At 41.2% G+C, this 17,159-nt stretch overlaps 1 protein-coding gene and 1 long non-coding RNA gene across 2 annotated transcripts in view; one reads left to right on the forward strand and one right to left on the reverse strand.

Moving 5' to 3' along the window:
- The window catches only part of sirt1 (sirtuin 1), a 32,769-nt gene extending 21,532 nt beyond the window's left edge, over positions 1-11,237 (reverse strand). Inside the window, exons 1-3 of the mRNA XM_034184923.1 lie at positions 10,916-11,237; positions 10,062-10,181; positions 6,289-6,524 (exon numbers count right to left, since the gene is read on the reverse strand). Coding sequence (XP_034040814.1) covers positions 6,289-6,524; positions 10,062-10,181; positions 10,916-11,237 — 678 coding nt within the window. The remainder of the gene's footprint in view (positions 1-6,288; positions 6,525-10,061; positions 10,182-10,915) is intronic.
- Positions 11,238-13,138: 1,901 nt separating this feature from the next.
- On the forward strand, positions 13,139-14,916 carry LOC117523184. The gene is made up of 3 exons (XR_004564440.1): positions 13,139-13,252; positions 14,474-14,476; positions 14,905-14,916. It is a non-coding gene; the product is annotated as an uncharacterized LOC117523184 (long non-coding RNA).
- The last annotated feature ends 2,243 nt before the right edge of the window (positions 14,917-17,159 follow it).

Raw genomic sequence — 17,159 nt, forward strand, 5'->3', positions numbered from 1 at the left:
GATTATTAACCATCAGATGATAAAGGTAAAACCTCTTATCATTCAAAAGTCAGTTTTAAGTAGAAAGGAGGCCATTTTAAGCAGAAACAGCAAAATTCCATGATGCTTTGAAATGACTGACACGCAGTGAATGCATCAGCTAGAAGCTTGTTTAGTCGTGGCACTCTGATCACTTCCTCCATGTTTTATAATGAAATAATGCTGAATTTATGATTGTTGTACAAAAATTAAATGATTGTTGTACAAAAGCTTTAGTTATGTCGCTGAGATAGATGATGACTGGAGTGCACTTTTAAGCAGAAATGAGGTTTTAATCCATGAACCGTGGCTAATGAGGCATGCATAGATGCAAAAGGTGGACTGATTTTTAAGGGGGACCGGTCGGTCGGCAACACCGGGAGTGTGAATAGCCACGCCTTTTCTAAGTGCCCACCGAGGCGTGTTGGATGCTCATGTGTGGCACCTGCAATTTGACAGACACCTCCCATGAGAGGGGTCGAATGGGCACTCGATGTCTTTCGGGAGCTGGTGTGTGCAAATGGTTGTGGTGACAGCTGTACGAGGTGGCTCCGATTTTTCATAAGTGGCATGCAATTCGTCCTTCGTGCACCACTCGGCTTCAAATGTGTTATGTGTGAAGGGGCCCTTAGGAATGAATAAAAACTGTCTGGTGTGAAACAGTGAACGTTTCTCGTTTCCTGCCCCCAACAACAGACCAAGAGTCCCAGTTAGCGACTTTAATCAGCAGAAAGGTGAGTAACGACTGACATCTATAAATGGCTTTGATGGAGTTTGATGAATAAATTGCAGTTCCGCTGCTTATGAATCAGAAGCAGCGGGTCTACAATCAACGTATAGAAATGATCATTTTCTACAACTCCACACCCTCGAAAACAACGTAACAGCCCAAAGGTAGCGTAATTTTTCAGGCAGCAGCATAATCAGCCGTTACTCTGTTATAACGCTAGTGAGAACTATGGTGCACCTTCCACTTCTTTGATATTAAAATGCTTTGATTGTGTACCAGATTCAGGAAGAGAAGTTAACTTTACACAATTCACTTACTGCCTGCAGCAACACAGAACAGCAGAATTGTCTGCAACACTTCTTAGGTGGCTTCCATCACTGTACTTCATGGAAATTTGAGCGGTGCTTATGCAGAAAAAGTAGCTGAATGAATAAGGAGCTAGCCTGCCAATATAGAGACCTGGGTATGGTCAGGGTACAGGTAAGCCCACTCATGCTACCCGTCTGTGTCCTTGGACAAGACACTTAATCTACATGGGCTCAGTCCATCCAGCTGTAAATGGGAACCAGCATTGGCTGTGGAAGTAACCTGCGTGCGTCCAACTGACATCCTGTCCACGGAGAGTTGTAGACTTTCGTCCACTTCATGCAGTGGAATCCAGAGATAAGCACTGGCAAAAATGACACTCAGGAGGACCTAACTTCTACCATACAATGGTACTGGATTGAAACAAACATAGAGGATGCTGACAGATGCCGTCCCTCAAGACAGGCATATCAATCAATCAATCAATTTTTTTATATAGCGCCAAATCACAACAAACAGTTGCCCCAAGGCGCTTTATATTGTAAGGCAAGGCCATACAATAATTATGTAAAACCACAACGGTCAAAACGACCCCCTGTGAGCAAGCACTTGGCTACAGTGGGAAGGAAAAACTCCCTTTTAACAGGAAGAAACCTCCAGCAGAACCAGGCTCAGGGAGGGGCAGTCTTCTGCTGGGACTGGTTGGGGCTGAGGGAGAGAACCAGGAAAAAGACATGCTGTGGAGGGGAGCAGAGATCGATCACTAATGATTAAATGCAGATTGGTGCATACAGAGCAAAAAGAGAAAGAAACAGTGCATCATGGGAACCCCCCAGCAGTCTACGTCTATAGCAGCATAACTAAGGGATGGTTCAGGGTCACCTGATCCAGCCCTAACTATAAGCTTTAGCAAAAAGGAAAGTTTTAAGCCTAATCTTAAAAGTATAGAGGGTGTCTGTCTCCCTGATCTGAATTGGGAGCTGGTTCCACAGGAGAGGAGCCTGAAAGCTGAAGGCTCTGCCTCCCATTCTACTCTTACAAACCCTAGGAACTACACGTAAGCCTGCAGTCTGAGAGCGAAGCGCTCTATTGGGGTGATATGGTACTACGAGGTCCCTAAGATAAGATGGGACCTGATTATTCAAAACCTTATAAGCAAGAAGAAGAATTTTAAATTCTATTCTAGAATTAACAGGAAGCCAATGAAGAGAGGCCAATATGGGTGAGATATGCTCTCTCCTTCTAGTCCCCGTCAGTACTCTAGCTGCAGCATTTTGAATTAACTGAAGGCTTTTTAGGGAACTTTTAGGACAACCTGATAATAATGAATTACAATAGTCCAGCCTAGAGGAAATAAATGCATGAATTAGTTTTTCAGCATCACTCTGAGACAAGACCTTTCTGATTTTAGAGATATTGCGTAAATGCAAAAAAGCAGTCCTACATATTTGTTTAATATGCGCTTTGAATGACATATCCTGATCAAAAATGACTCCAAGATTTCTCACAGTATTACTAGAGGTCAGGGTAATGCCATCCAGAGTAAGGATCTGGTTAGACACCATGTTTCTAAGATTTGTGGGGCCAAGTACAATAACTTCAGTTTTATCTGAGTTTAAAAGCAGGAAATTAGAGGTCATCCATGTCTTTATGTCTGTAAGACAATCCTGCAGTTTAGCTAATTGGTGTGTGTCCTCTGGCTTCATGGATAGATAAAGCTGGGTATCATCTGCGTAACAATGAAAATTTAAGCAATACCGTCTAATAATACTGCCTAAGGGAAGCATGTATAAAGTGAATAAAATTGGTCCTAGCACAGAACCTTGTGGAACTCCATAATTAACTTTAGTCTGTGAAGAAGATTCCCCATTTACATGAACAAACTGTAATCTATTAGACAAATATGATTCAAACCACCGCAGCGCAGTGCCTTTAATACCTATGGCATGCTCTAATCTCTGTAATAAAATTTTATGGTCAACAGTATCAAAAGCAGCACTGAGGTCTAACAGAACAAGCACAGAGATGAGTCCACTGTCCGAGGCCATAAGAAGATCATTTGTAACCTTCACTAATGCTGTTTCTGTACTATGATGAATTCTAAAACCTGACTGAAACTCTTCAAATAGACCATTCCTCTGCAGATGATCAGTTAGCTGTTTTACAACTACCCTTTCAAGAATTTTTGAGAGAAAAGGAAGGTTGGAGATTGGCCTATAATTAGCTAAGATAGCTGGGTCAAGTGATGGCTTTTTAAGTATTGGTTTAATTACTGCCACCTTAAAAGCCTGTGGTACATAGCCAACTAACAAAGATAGATTGATCATATTTAAGATCGAAGCATTAAATAATGGTAGGGCTTCCTTGAGCAGCCTGGTAGGAATGGGGTCTAATAAACATGTTGATGGTTTGGATGAAGTAACTAATGAAAATAACTCAGACAGAACAATCGGAGAGAAAGTCTAACCAAATACCGGCATCACTGAAAGCAGCCAAAGATAACGATACGTCTTTGGGATGGTTATGAGTAATTTTTTCTCTAATAGTTAAAATTTTGTTAGCAAAGAAAGTCATGAAGTCATTACTAGTTAAAGTTAATGGAATACTCAGCTCAATAGAGCTCTGACTCTTTGTCAGCCTGGCTACAGTGCTGAAAAGAAATCTGGGGTTGTTCTTATTTTCTTCAATTAGTGATGAGTAGAAAGATGTCCTAGCTTTACGGAGGGCTTTTTTATAGAGCAACAGACTCTTTTTCCAGGCTAAGTGAAGATCTTCTAAATTAGTGAGACGCCATTTCCTCTCCAACTTACGGGTTATCTGCTTTAAGCTACCTGTTTGTGAGTTATACCACGGAGTCAGGCACTTCTGATTTAAAGCTCTCTTTTTTAGAGGAGCTACAGCATCCAAAGTTGTCTTCAATGAGGATGTAAAACTATTGACGAGATACTCTATCTCACTTACAGAGTTTAGGTAGCTACTCTGCACTGTGTTGGTATATGGCATTAGAGAACATAAAGAAGGAATCATATCCTTAAACCTAGTTACAGCGCTTTCTGAAAGACTTCTAGTGTAATGAAACTTATTCCCCACTGCTGGGTAGTCCATCAGAGTAAATGTAAATGTTATTAAGAAATGATCAGACAGAAGGGAGTTTTCAGGGAATACTGTTAAGTCTTCTATTTCCATACCATAAGTCAGAACAAGATCTAAGATATGATTAAAGTGGTGGGTGGACTCATTTACTTTTTGAGCAAAGCCAATAGAGTCTAATAATAGATTAAATGCAGTGTTGAGGCTGTCATTCTCAGCATCTGTGTGGATGTTAAAATCGCCCACTATAATTATCTTATCTGAGCTAAGCACTAAGTCAGACAAAAGGTCTGAAAATTCACAGAGAAACTCACAGTAACGACCAGGTGGACGATAGATAATAACAAATAACACTGGTTTTTGGGACTTCCAATTTGGATGGACAAGACTAAGAGTCAAGCTTTCAAATGAATTAAAGCTCTGTCTGGGTTTTTGATTAATTAATAAGCTGGAATGGAAGATTGCTGCTAATCCTGCGCCTCGGCCCGTGCTACGAGCATTCTGACAGTTAGTGTGACTCGGGGGTGTTGACTCATTTAAACTAACATATTCATCCTGCTGTAATCAGGTTTCTGTAAGGCAGAATAAATCAATATGTTGATCAATTATTATATCATTTACCAACAGGGACTTAGAAGAGAGAGACCTAATGTTTAATAGACCACATTTAACTGTTTTAGTCTGTGGTGCAGTTGAAGGTGCTATATTATTTTTTCTTTTTAAATTTTTATGCTTAAATAGATTTTTGCTGGTTATTGGTAGTCTGGGAGCAGGCACTGTCTCTACGGGGATGGGGTAATGAGGGGATGGCAGGGGGAGAGAAGCTGCAGAGAGGTGTGTAAGACTACAACTCTGCTTCCTGGTCCCAACCCTGGATAGTCACGGTTTGGAGGATTTAAGAAAATTGGCCAGATTTCTAGAAATGAGAGCTGCTCCATCCAAAGTGGGATGGATGCCGTCTCTCCTAACAAGACCAGGTTTTCCCCAGAAGCTTTGCCAATTATCTATGAAGCCCACCTCATTTTTTGGACACCACTCAGACAGCCAGCAATTCAAGGAGAACATGCGGCTAAACATGTCACTCCCGGTCTGATTGGGGAGGGGCCCAGAGAAAACTACAGAGTCCGACATTGTTTTTGCAAAGTTACACACCGATTCAATGTTAATTTTAGTGACCTCCGATTGGCGTAACCGGGTGTCATTACTGCCAACGTGAATTACAATCTTACCAAATTTACGCTTAGCCTTAGCCAGCAGTTTCAAATTTCCTTCAATGTCGCCTGCTCTGGCCCCCGGAAGACAATTGACTATGGTTGCTGGTGTCGCTAACTTCACATTTCGCAAAACAGAGTCGCCAATAACCAGAGTTTGATCCTCGGCGGGTGTGTCGTCGAGTGGGGAAAAACGGTTAGAAATGTGAACGGGTTGGCGGTGTACACGGGGCTTCTGTTTAGGACTACGCTTCCTCCTCACAGTCACCCAGTCGGCCTGCTTTCCCGGCTGCTCGGGATCTGCCAGGGGGTAACTAACGGCGGCTAAGATACCTTGGTCCGCACCGACTACAGAGGCCTGGCTAGCTGTAGAATTTTCCACGGTGCGGAGCTGAGTCTCCAATTCGCCCAGCCTGGCCTCCAAAGCTACGAATAAGCTACACTTATTACAAGTACCGTTACTGCTAAAGGAGGCTGAGGAATAACTAAACATTTCACACCCAGAGCAGAAAAGTGCAGGAGAGACAGGAGAAGCCGCCATGCTAAATCGGCTAAGAGCTAGTAGCTACGCTAAGCTAGCGGATTCCTAAAAACACGCAAAGTGAATAATGTGTAAATAATTTAGAGGTGATTCAGCAGAAGGAGTGCTTTAGTTAAGGCACGTAAAGATTACACTGGGAAACAAATCGCAATCTAGATAACTAGATCAATCTAACTGCGCAGATTAAACAGCTAACAGATACAGCAAAACACCGCTGTGCTCCGGAACAGGAAGTGATACAATACCGCAGTGAGAGCCAACCACCATATATGCACAGTCACGTATTAGCACAATATAGTATACTGTACATTCACTGTTGAACATGATAAAGACGTTTATGACTGACAGGGTAATGACCCCATGTTTTAAAAACTCAGAGTAACGGTACCTACCCCAGCACCAGTCAGCACAAGGATCTTTTTACTTTCATGAAGTATCCTGACAACATCTTCCAAGGTGTTAATATCCTTCCTCTTCCTTCTTTTTGGCGGTTCCGATATGTTAATAATGATCTGCCACATGGTCATGTCATCCAAATCAGGTGGTAGTATAGTCTCAGGAAGCAAATCCCTCAAAATACTCCTTGGGTCAGCCTCTCTGATGTGCTGCTGGATGAAACTGTAGGAGCCTAAGCAAGAACAAGACAACAGGAATAAATGACTGAACAATGGGAAGCTACAGACTTACAAATGATGTACAACTCACCAACTGAACATTAAGGACATAAGGTTTAACTTGTAGGTAAGCAAAATTTTTACATCATGCCACTAGACAGATCTTCCTCGTGGCACGAAATCACAGAAATGACACAGGGATTTACTGAATCTACTTCCACTGTGTTCAAGCTAGCCTGATTTTGGAGGGTGCTGAGCCCTGCCATCAGACTTGCTCTCCCATGCCTCCCACAAACTCGACCTGTCTTGCACTTCCTGTGTTTTTACCCCCCCACATCGGTTTCACCAACTGTCCTCCTGCCATCCTTTACGATTCAAAATTTTCAAAAACTGATTTTGCCTGACTGCCCTGAATGTAGTTGCTGCTGTGTGACCTTCTCAGCTTTCATACAATAATTTGCGCCATGTTAGGAAGTTACAAGGCGGGATTAGCATGCTCTGCGTGTGAGGAGCACTCAACAAAACCACCCAATTATTACAAACATTAACATTTTATGTGATTCAATTTAAGATTTCACAGATGGGATGTTTTGCCAATGGTGGCACTGCCTACAAACATTAACATTTTATGTGATTCAATTTAAGATTTCACAGATGGGATGTTTTGCCAATGGTGGCACTGCCTATGATGATGTTTAATCTGTACAAAGTGAGGTTTTATGAGATACTGTCATTTGTGCAAAATTTAAACAAACTTAAAATTGACAAAATATTGAAGGTAGTGTGGATTGACATGTTGCACGTTGGGTCAAAAAACAAAACCTGTGCTGTGCTATTATTCATCTGATGTCAGTGACAAGGGCTGTAATTCAAATCAAAAAACATTTCAAGAAAAAGAGAATTTCCACTTACTCTGCCTCAGGATGTTAAAGTGCCTGACAAAGTTCTGTGCTGTTCGCAGATTAAAAGGTACTGTTTGCACATTTTTGAATACAGGAGTGAATTCTATATCCATCCAATATTAATGTGCTTTAATTAGAGCCCGACCGATATATCGGCCGTCCGATATTATTGGCTGATATAAGCCCTTTTCAAAGTACTCACTATCAGCCAAAATTCTGCCAATAGAACGCCGATAATTTCTCATAAACAGAATAGTTACTGAAATAATGTTTGTGTCGGCAATGTAAAATGTCCTTGCACCGTTTTTCCAGTAAATGGAGATCTGACTCCATTCAACTGAGAGCTGCTTAGACACACCCCTGCTTAAATGTGTTCATCACCAGCCCCCGTAGTTCACTGTCACACTGCACTGATTGGCTGACAAAAGCATACAAGTAAGTTTAGAAGGATGTTGTTTGTAATAACTTTGCGATTACATTCACCCCATATTTCTCCCGTTTCAGTTCAACTCAGTTTGATTAACTCAGTTTATGCAGTAATGTGTCAAATGTGCTTCATTGCGTGCTTCATTATTAAGCCTCATGTGATATGGCAAAGATCGTTTTCAGGAGTGATATCTTACTAGTTAGCCCCCTAACTGCTCCAATTGCATTTTTGCATTTTTTGAACTTGAAAATTCTTCTCTGTTATAGAGTTAATCAATATGAGGACAAAGGTTCAGCGTTTAGCTCATACCTTTTTTTGTTAAGGGTCCAAAAAAAGAACATTTTATTCATAAAAAAAAGAAATATATCGGCTGATTTATCGGCTATCAGCAAATCAGCCGATTTATCGATTATCTGCGGGGTTTTTTTCATCCAAATATCGTTATCGGCATCGGCCTCAAAAAATCCATATCGGTCGGACTCTAGTTTTAATATTATTTATGACCCATGTATAACATCAAATGACATGAAATATAACACAAAATAATGAAATAACATTTCCATCATATTTAACTTGAACTTAAGTTGGCTCAATATGTGGCTCTTAAAATAGATACAAAAAAGTGACAAAAACTGATCTCAGTGACATTTCAGAATTAGCTAAAGCCTTGGAAATAATTTTGTGCCAAGTGTGCTGATGTGCAGCTACAGTGTACCATTGTTCTGATGTGAAACCAGTGGATGATTGTAGATTCAGTGCCTAGTCTTCTAATCTCCAAACAATAATTCTAGACTGTTTTTAAGTTTTTGCACACCAGCTTTCTGACAATGTCTTTGGCTCAACTTTTAAGTATAATAATACTACTAGTGTTTTTTAGCATTGCTCAATTTACTTCAAGTGCAAAGAAAAATTAAATAAAGGCTGATACTTCATTTTGTAGTAAGTTGTTATTATAATACTTCTACACTTTTTTTTTTATTGATTAACAGATAATGTGTTGCCCGTGGGGATCTGTGAGCTATAGATTGGGTCGTGTTTATAAAATAGGCAGATGACATTTTGTCATGGGTGGTAATAAATTACACAAAGTTTTATAATGAGTTGGAATGGTGTGTGAGTCCAGAATGTTTTTAGAATCTTAGAACTCAACAGTTTTAAGAACTCAACCCTTTTGTTTCCTGTTATGGAAATAAAATTATGTAATTTTTTTATATTATGTACTGTCTTAATGTATGTATAATTTGTTTATGTTATTGTTTTCATACACACACTGTTATTTTATGTTATTATTACTTCTATTTTGTCATTTGATTTTTAAATGGACCACAATGGAAATAAGTGTTTTCCCTTTCTTGTATCATCCATGTATTTTAACATATTTACCATTATATTATGTACTTACCGAATAAAATCACGCGCGCACACTTTTAGTATACAGATGATTTACCAACCCCTGCTGGAATGGAGTGTGAGTCCAGAATGTAATTAATGTCCATTGTTTAGTGTTATTAGATAATATCTGTAGTTTCTCCAAAATATTAGTCCTATCAACATTCCGTTTTGGCAGCGTCCATCCATAAAATATAAATAAGCATACATAAAATACATAAGCATACCAAATGGCAAATGTCAGGTCTCCCCAGTTTGTCTGTAATCGAAATTATACATGTACACAGAGCATTTTGTCTTTTCTACATTCTGCTGTAAGCAGGCGCTTTTATTTTTACACACCCACAAACAGAGATAGTGGCAGAAGACAAACTATCTACACGACACACAACTAAACTGACTAAACCAACTGAACTACAAAAACACAAATTAATAACACTAAGCACACTGTTAAACTAACATGAACCACAATAACATTTAAACCTGCAAAACCCTTAACTCCCATAATGCATTGCAGCATGTCCATTTGTTCACTGCTGTTAGCTAATGTCACTCATTTCTCCAAATTAGTCCTATCAACTTTCCATGGTTGCAGCATTCATCCTTGACTCAAAATACATAAGCATATCAAACGGCAAATGCCAGCTCTCCAGTTTCTCTCTGACTGAAGTCCTACACACACACACACGCATATGTGCACACAAAAGCCACTTGCCTATTATAAAACAGATGCGTTTGTAGCTGCCTACATGTCACATGTAAAAGTGCCCTCATTTCCTGCCAGCACCCTGCTCTTTTTGACAGCTAGCTGGAACACTGTTCCATTAAGTTACCTATTTGTGGTTGTGGTGTCCAATCACTCGAGCTTGCACGTGAGGATCTGTCGTCTTCGTCAATGTGATCAGGTGTGACAGCCAGACCGTTGGAGAGAATGTCGCTATGTCCAAGAAAATCTGTAAATACAAAAGTTTGAACAAGAAAAAATAAATAAAAATAATTCTTAGAGGTATTTTCATGAACTAATAGAAGCTGCTCTCTGCTGAAATTTACCAGAACAATTTGTAAAAAATGACTAGTTATATATTGAAAAAGGTATGCCAAAGCACATCTCTGCACAAAGCTCATGGATAACACATCAATATTAATTAAAAAATAATAATTTAATAAAATCAACCTGAAAATCTGTTGCAGAAGCAGCATTTTAAAGCCAATGTGTTAACAGCAGCACGGCATTTGTTTTGATGGAAGAACCACGACGCTCAGTCGGCGCACTGGCTGCCATGTTGCTTAGCAACAACAAAAGTGAAAACTGCGCACAAATCCATCTTGATTTAAGTCTTTCATATTGTGTTCAACATAAATGTAAGGTAGTTTTCTTCACGTTTAATATAAGCACGAAGGAGGGAAAGATGGACATTTCTAAATATTACTGTTGTCGGTGGTCTTTACAGAATGAGTTGTGAACCGGCAGTCAAGTTTACGGCCAAACTTTTGATTTGAGTAAATCAGGGTTAAATCCCCAAAGGATAAGGAACAGAGCGACCGACTTTAATTTTTGTCTAAAGTTTAACTTTCCTTCCTCTCAGCCTACAGTTATTTAATGGTTTAATTTATATTATTAGCAGAGTTAGCTTGCCGGTTGAGCTGAAAACAGGGCGCTCTGATCAGTCCCCATTCCTTTACGCACCGACAGTGTCCTGGCTTGGTCCGTAGAAGGCGGTGTCGTCCAGTCTGGACAGCGTTCGGAGCGGTCCCGGTCCATTGTTGTCTCGGCCTGTCGCGGCCTGTTCTACCGCCATCACCGGCTCGGCTTCGGCCGCTCGCTGCGCACAGCTCTCCGCTGCCTCCGCGCTCTCTGCCGCTCCAGATACGCACGAGAATTGCTCTGAATCAGCGACTTTGAATCCGTAATTGGTTGCCGGACTAATTTTAGACCGCTTGCTGAATGGTTCCCCCATATCGGAGGTGTCTAAAAAGGCCGTCCCGAAACTACTGTCTCCGTCCGCCATCTTTATCCCGTTGAACAGCAGAGAGACTGCTGCTCTTCTCCCGCAGACAGCTGGCTCATTTGCATACAGCACGTACGCGTCTCTCCACCAATCACACGCTCGGAGCGTCAAACATCCTTGACGTACACCACCGATGACGTCTGCTTTGACGCTCCAGCTTAGAGACCGCTGGATCTGTGGAACTCACGAAGGCCGTTTCTTCGGAAAGTCACGTGACGTGCGAACCCCGCAAACATCATTATTGTTGTTGTTATTATATTTTAAAGTGCCTGATGCAATGGCTTAATCTTAATGCTTTTTCTCTATCATTAGTTTCCTTTTTAATTACTGTGTTTCAAATGGTGGCATTTTATTGTCGCACTTTGTGCATATATTTTTGTGCATATTTGAAAGTGTTATATGAGATTGTGGAAGACATGAGGACAATATGTATTATTTATTGTAGTAAAATGCAATACAAACATTTAAAACAGAGTAATTTCACAAGAACCTGTGATAGGCCATCATGCTGTCCAGGATGTACCTAACTGACATTAATTGAGATCTCAATTAAGGGACTCTAGGTGTATGCCCTCCCCATTTCTTGCCCGATGACTGCTGGGTTAGTTTCAAGCCCCGCCCCTAATTTTTAATTGGAGTAACCAGATATAAAAAATGAATGAATGAATCTAATATATAAAGCTGACTGCATGTCCATCCACACGCACACGTGTGTGTTCACTATGCATAGCCACAGCAATTAAGCAATCAATACCAAACTTGGTATGGTGACTGGGGGCCCCAAGGGGGAGGTCACTGGAGCCCTAAGTGTACATGTGCAAGCAAACACGCACACGGTCAGCCTTATATATTAGATCATGACCCGCTGACTGGAGCCCTTATTTTCACAGTTCACATTGTACTCAGGTCAGGTAGCAGCATCACACTTTACTTACTGGGGGGGGGGGGGGGGGGGACTTGTTTCAGATAGGGCCAAGAGGATGCAGGTTTTCTTTGCAGCCACTGACTCCACCAGGTGATTTCACTGATTAATATCGAGCAGATATTAATCAGCTGGAGCTTTGAGCAGATGGAATCAGTTAATCAGTAAAATCACCTGGTGGAGTCAGTGGCTGCAAAAAAAACCCCTGCACCCTCTTGGCCCTTTCTGGAACAAGTTGCCTACCCCTGACTTACTACACAGTCGCAGCTGGCGAGGGTGCACTTTAATTACAATCTGAATGGGCCAGCGTGCACTGCGTATGAGTTAAGGTGCACGTTTTCAATTAAAATGTACCTGTTGTGTGCGGCTGCCAGAGCGTTGCAGTGATATGACCTGCTTCACCTTTTATCATCATTCACTTGAGTCTCATGAATGTCACAAATCGCTCCATGAAAATTAATGATGACAACATACAAACAATGCAATGTAACTTACTGCACCTTAACTAAAGGGACATGAAATATACAGTGACATGGATAAAATACTTCTCTGTTACCCGTGAGTAGAACGGGTAATGGGTAATGTAAATGTGTAGCTTTTGTCAAGCAATAACTGTTTCATTGTTTCTGTAGTGAACGGTAGTGGAACTAGAGCTGCATTCAGAACCTTCGGAAGTTCGGAGTTTCCAAACTCTAGCTTGGGGAAAAAAATGCCTTGAATGCTACATTGGGATGAAAATTTCATTTGCAAACTCATGAGGAAATTGAGCAACCCGAGGTACCCGAGTTAACATACGCATGATGATGTGTACATAGGTCCATATCTGGGCAGTTGCAGACTTATCCAGAAAAGTTCATATGTAACATCTGTAACCAGTGGGTCCTGATCCTGGACCGGTAATTTAAGCTGGTGTCAAGAAAAGCACATACGATGGGATTCACAGACTTGTCTAAATACTGCATGAACCAATATACCAAATTCCTGATTACAACCTAACAACACTGTATGTCAAAGACTGTGCAGAGTGTACTTGTACTCTCATATTTGGAAAATCCAATGAATAATTTAAAGATGTTATGATAGGACACATACAGTTTTTTATGGATGATTTCTTGTAGTTCCATCAAAGTAAAGCTGTGTACATAGGAGAGCGGTATGAACAAAACAGGGTTAACTTAACATCAAGATTACAGGTATGAAACTGCACATATGAAATTTGTATAGGATCATATTCCCTTGAGCATATAGCTGCCTGCATTGACTGGCTATATCAAGATTATCACTTTGGTCATTACTGATTATGTGTCTGAGGTATCTACATTTTTCAGCTGCTTTCAGTACTTCACCGTTTAGATTAAACACTGGCAAATCTTTCTTTCGCCTCCTCCAGTTCTCTCAAAATTGTGGCAAGTTAAATATAGTCCATTAACTCCTGCTCACTGACCGATCCCCAGCAAGAGGACATGTCCACTGTCCACTATAACTCCTCACGGATGGATGGTGAACGAGAGGACATGTCCACTGTCACTCCTCATGGACAAAACGCATGTGCGATTGCCAGCGGCCGCTCCAAGGCACTTTCACCTTCTTAAGTTCTCTCATGATTGTGGCACGTTAATAAAGTCCATTAAGTCCTGAAAATACTGGATTGTATTCTGACTTTTTCCCATGTATCAAATCCATCTGCGTGTCCAGGCAATCTCTCTCTCTCTCTCTCTCTCTCTCTCTCTCTCTCTCTCTCTCTCTCTCTCTCTCTCTCTCTCTCTCTCTCTCTCTCTCTCTCTCTCTCTGTGTGTGCGCAACTACGCAGCCATGACGAGGCAGCAGTGTCCCGCTGTATGTCTGGAAACATGAGTGCCATTTGCTTTTCTTATAAAACCCCAATTCCAGTGAAGTTGGGACATTGTGTAAAATGTAAATAAAAACAGAATACAATGATTTGCAAATCCTCTTCATCCTATATTCAATTGAATACACCACAAAGACAAGATATTTAATGTTCAAACTGATAAACTTTATTATTTTTCAAAAAAGTTGGGACAGTGGTATGTTTAACACTGTGTTACATCACCTTTCCTTCCTTCCTAAGTGTTTTGGAACCGAGGACACTAATTGTTGAAGCTTTGTAGGTGGAATTCTTTCCCATTCTTGCTTGATGTACAACTTCAGTTGTTCAACAGTTCGGGGTCTCCGTTGTCGTATTTTGTGCTTCATAATGCGCCACACATTTTCAATGGGCGACAGGTCTGGACTGCAGGCCAGTCTAGTACCTGCACTCTTTTACTATGAAGCCACACTGTTGGAACACGTGCAGAATGTGTCTTGGCATTGTCTTGCTGAAATAAGCAGGGACGTCCCTGAAAAAGACGTTGCTTGGATGGCAGCATGTGTTGCTCCAAAACCTGGATCTGCCTTTCAGCATTGATGGTGCCATCACAGATGTGTAAGTTGTCCATGCAATGGGCACTAACACACCCCCATACCATCACAGATGCTGGCTTTTGAACTTTGCACTGGTAACAATCTGGATGGTCTTTTTCCTCTTTTGTCCAGAGGACACGACGTCCATGATTTCCAAAAACAATTTGAAATGTGGACTCATCAGACCACAGCACACTTTTCCACTTTGCGTCTGTCCATTTCAAATGAGCTCGGGCCCAGAGAAGGTGGCGGTGTTTCTGGATGTTGTTGATGTATGGCTTTTGCTTTGCATGGTAGAGTTTTAACTTGCACTTGTAGATGCAGTGAGGAACTGTGTTAACTGACAATGGTTTTCTAAAGTGTTCCTGAGCCCACGCAGTAAGATCCTTTACACAATGATGTTGGTTTTTAATGTAGTGCCACCTGAGGGATCGAAGGTCATGGGCATTCAGTGTTGGTTTTCAGCCTTGTCACTTACATGTAGAAAGTTCTCCAGATTCTCTGAATCTTCTGATTATATTATGGACTGTAGATGATGGAATCCCTAAATTCCTTGCAATTGAACATTGAGAAACATTGTTCTTAAATTGTTGGACTATTTTTTCACGCAGTTGTTCACAAAGTGGTGATCCTCACCCCATCTTTGCTTGTGAATGGCTGAGCCTTTTGGGGATGGTCCTTTTATACCCAATCATGACACTCACCTGTTTAGAATTAGGTGTTGTTTGAGTATTCATCAACATTTCCAGTCTTTTGTTGCCCCGTCCCAGCTTTTTTGAAACGTGTTGCAGGCATCCATTTCAAAATGAGCAAATATTTGCAAAAAACAAAAACGTTTATCAGTTTGAACATTAAATATCTTGTCTTTGTGGTGTATTCAATTGAATATAGGTTGAAGAGGATTTGCAGATCATTGTATTCTGTTTTTATTTACATTTTACACAACGTCCCAACTTCACTGGAATTGGTGTTGTAACATTTTGACAACAGAATGCATTTCCACAATGCCAAAAAACCCCCAAACAAAACCAAAAAAGTAGGCCGGAGTGGACTGTGAGAGGCAGAAAAATAGCGGCAAGGGCTACATACGTGACATTAAGCATACAGTAAGCAACCATATGCAACAGCCTACACAGAGACTACGCCAAATCTGTGCAATTTTCCAGCGTACTCTATACGCATCACAGTGCAACTGTATGCAAGCCTGATGTGAAAGGGGCTTTAGAAACATAGGCATTGCAAAAAAGAATCCCTTTCACAATCTTGTAAAATAGACCAGAAAGTGTTTAAGGAAGTCAGTGTGGACAGTTTTAGTTTGGATTGGAGAACATTCCAGTCAGAGGAAGCTGAAAAACGAAAGGCATTCTTTCCTGCAGACATGAGGTACATGAAAACATAACATCATTTGAGCGCAGAGCATAGAGGCTTTCAGATCTCTGAAGTAAGCTGGATAAAGAGGTCGGAACCAGGCCAATAAGAGTTTTGTAAACCAGAATCATCTGGTGTGTATCTTGCCTTACAGACAAAGACGGCGTGCCAGCTTTGGCGTACAACTCACAGTAGTGAGTGAGGCGACTATAACCAGTGATGAATCTCAAGGCACAGTGATACAGTGGGGTCAAAGACTGTAGACAATTGGATGAAGCTCATCTATACACAACATCGCCATAGTCCAATAAGGGCAGGAAGGTAGCAGTTATCAGGAGCTTCTGAGCACTTAAGGAGAAGCATGACTTGTTTCTGTAAAGGAAGCCCATTTTCACCCTTAATTTAGTGATCAAGTGTTTAAATTGAACTTTAAAAGAGAGCTCATTGTCAATAGTCAATCCCCTTGTTCTCTAAGGAAACAGGTGATTTAGAGAAAAACATTATTTTGGATTTTTCTGGATTCAAGATTAGTTTGAATTTCTCCAGCCTTTAGCTGATGACTGAAATGAGGTAAGCCATAGACGTCCCAAAACAGACAAGTAATTTGGTCACATGATCGGGAGCGCTGAGCCACCCATCTTGGAAGGTTGAAGCGCTGCAGCGGTCTCGCGCTGTCAGTAGAAAATGCATGCTCTGCACTTGTAATCACCTTCGATTCTCTGGCCGGCTTCTCTGCCATTATTTCCATTTAAGATGTGAAAACTTGTGCTTAGGTCAATTCAGATACGTAGATTTGATTTCTGAAGTCAGAAGGACCATAACTGTCAATCCTTTCACCCTATAAGGCTGCGAACGGAACGTAAAGTGGGGCTCCTGTCAATAGAAAACTCATGTCATCAGTCAACTCTTTGGCTGATTCCTCTTCTTTTTTTTTTTCTCCATGCTTTGACAGCGAAGGATTAGAATGAAATCATGTGCGAAATAGCCAAAACAGGCAGTAAAGCCAGAGCCAAGGCAAAGACTCGCTCCTCCCATGCTGGATTGCAGTTTCCAGTCAGCAGTGTCCACCGTCTGCTGGGGGGGGGGGGGGGTTCTGTGCGGGTGTGTGGGTGCTGGAAACCCCGTTTACCTGGCAGCTGTGCTTGAGTGTCTGGCCACTGGGATCCTCGAGCTGGCCAGTGACGCTGCTCGGGACAGTGAGAAGACTTGAA

The sequence above is a fragment of the Thalassophryne amazonica genome, chromosome 13 (genome assembly GCF_902500255.1).
Source record: "Thalassophryne amazonica chromosome 13, fThaAma1.1, whole genome shotgun sequence".
In the NCBI taxonomy this organism is placed as follows: Eukaryota; Metazoa; Chordata; class Actinopteri; order Batrachoidiformes; family Batrachoididae; genus Thalassophryne; species Thalassophryne amazonica.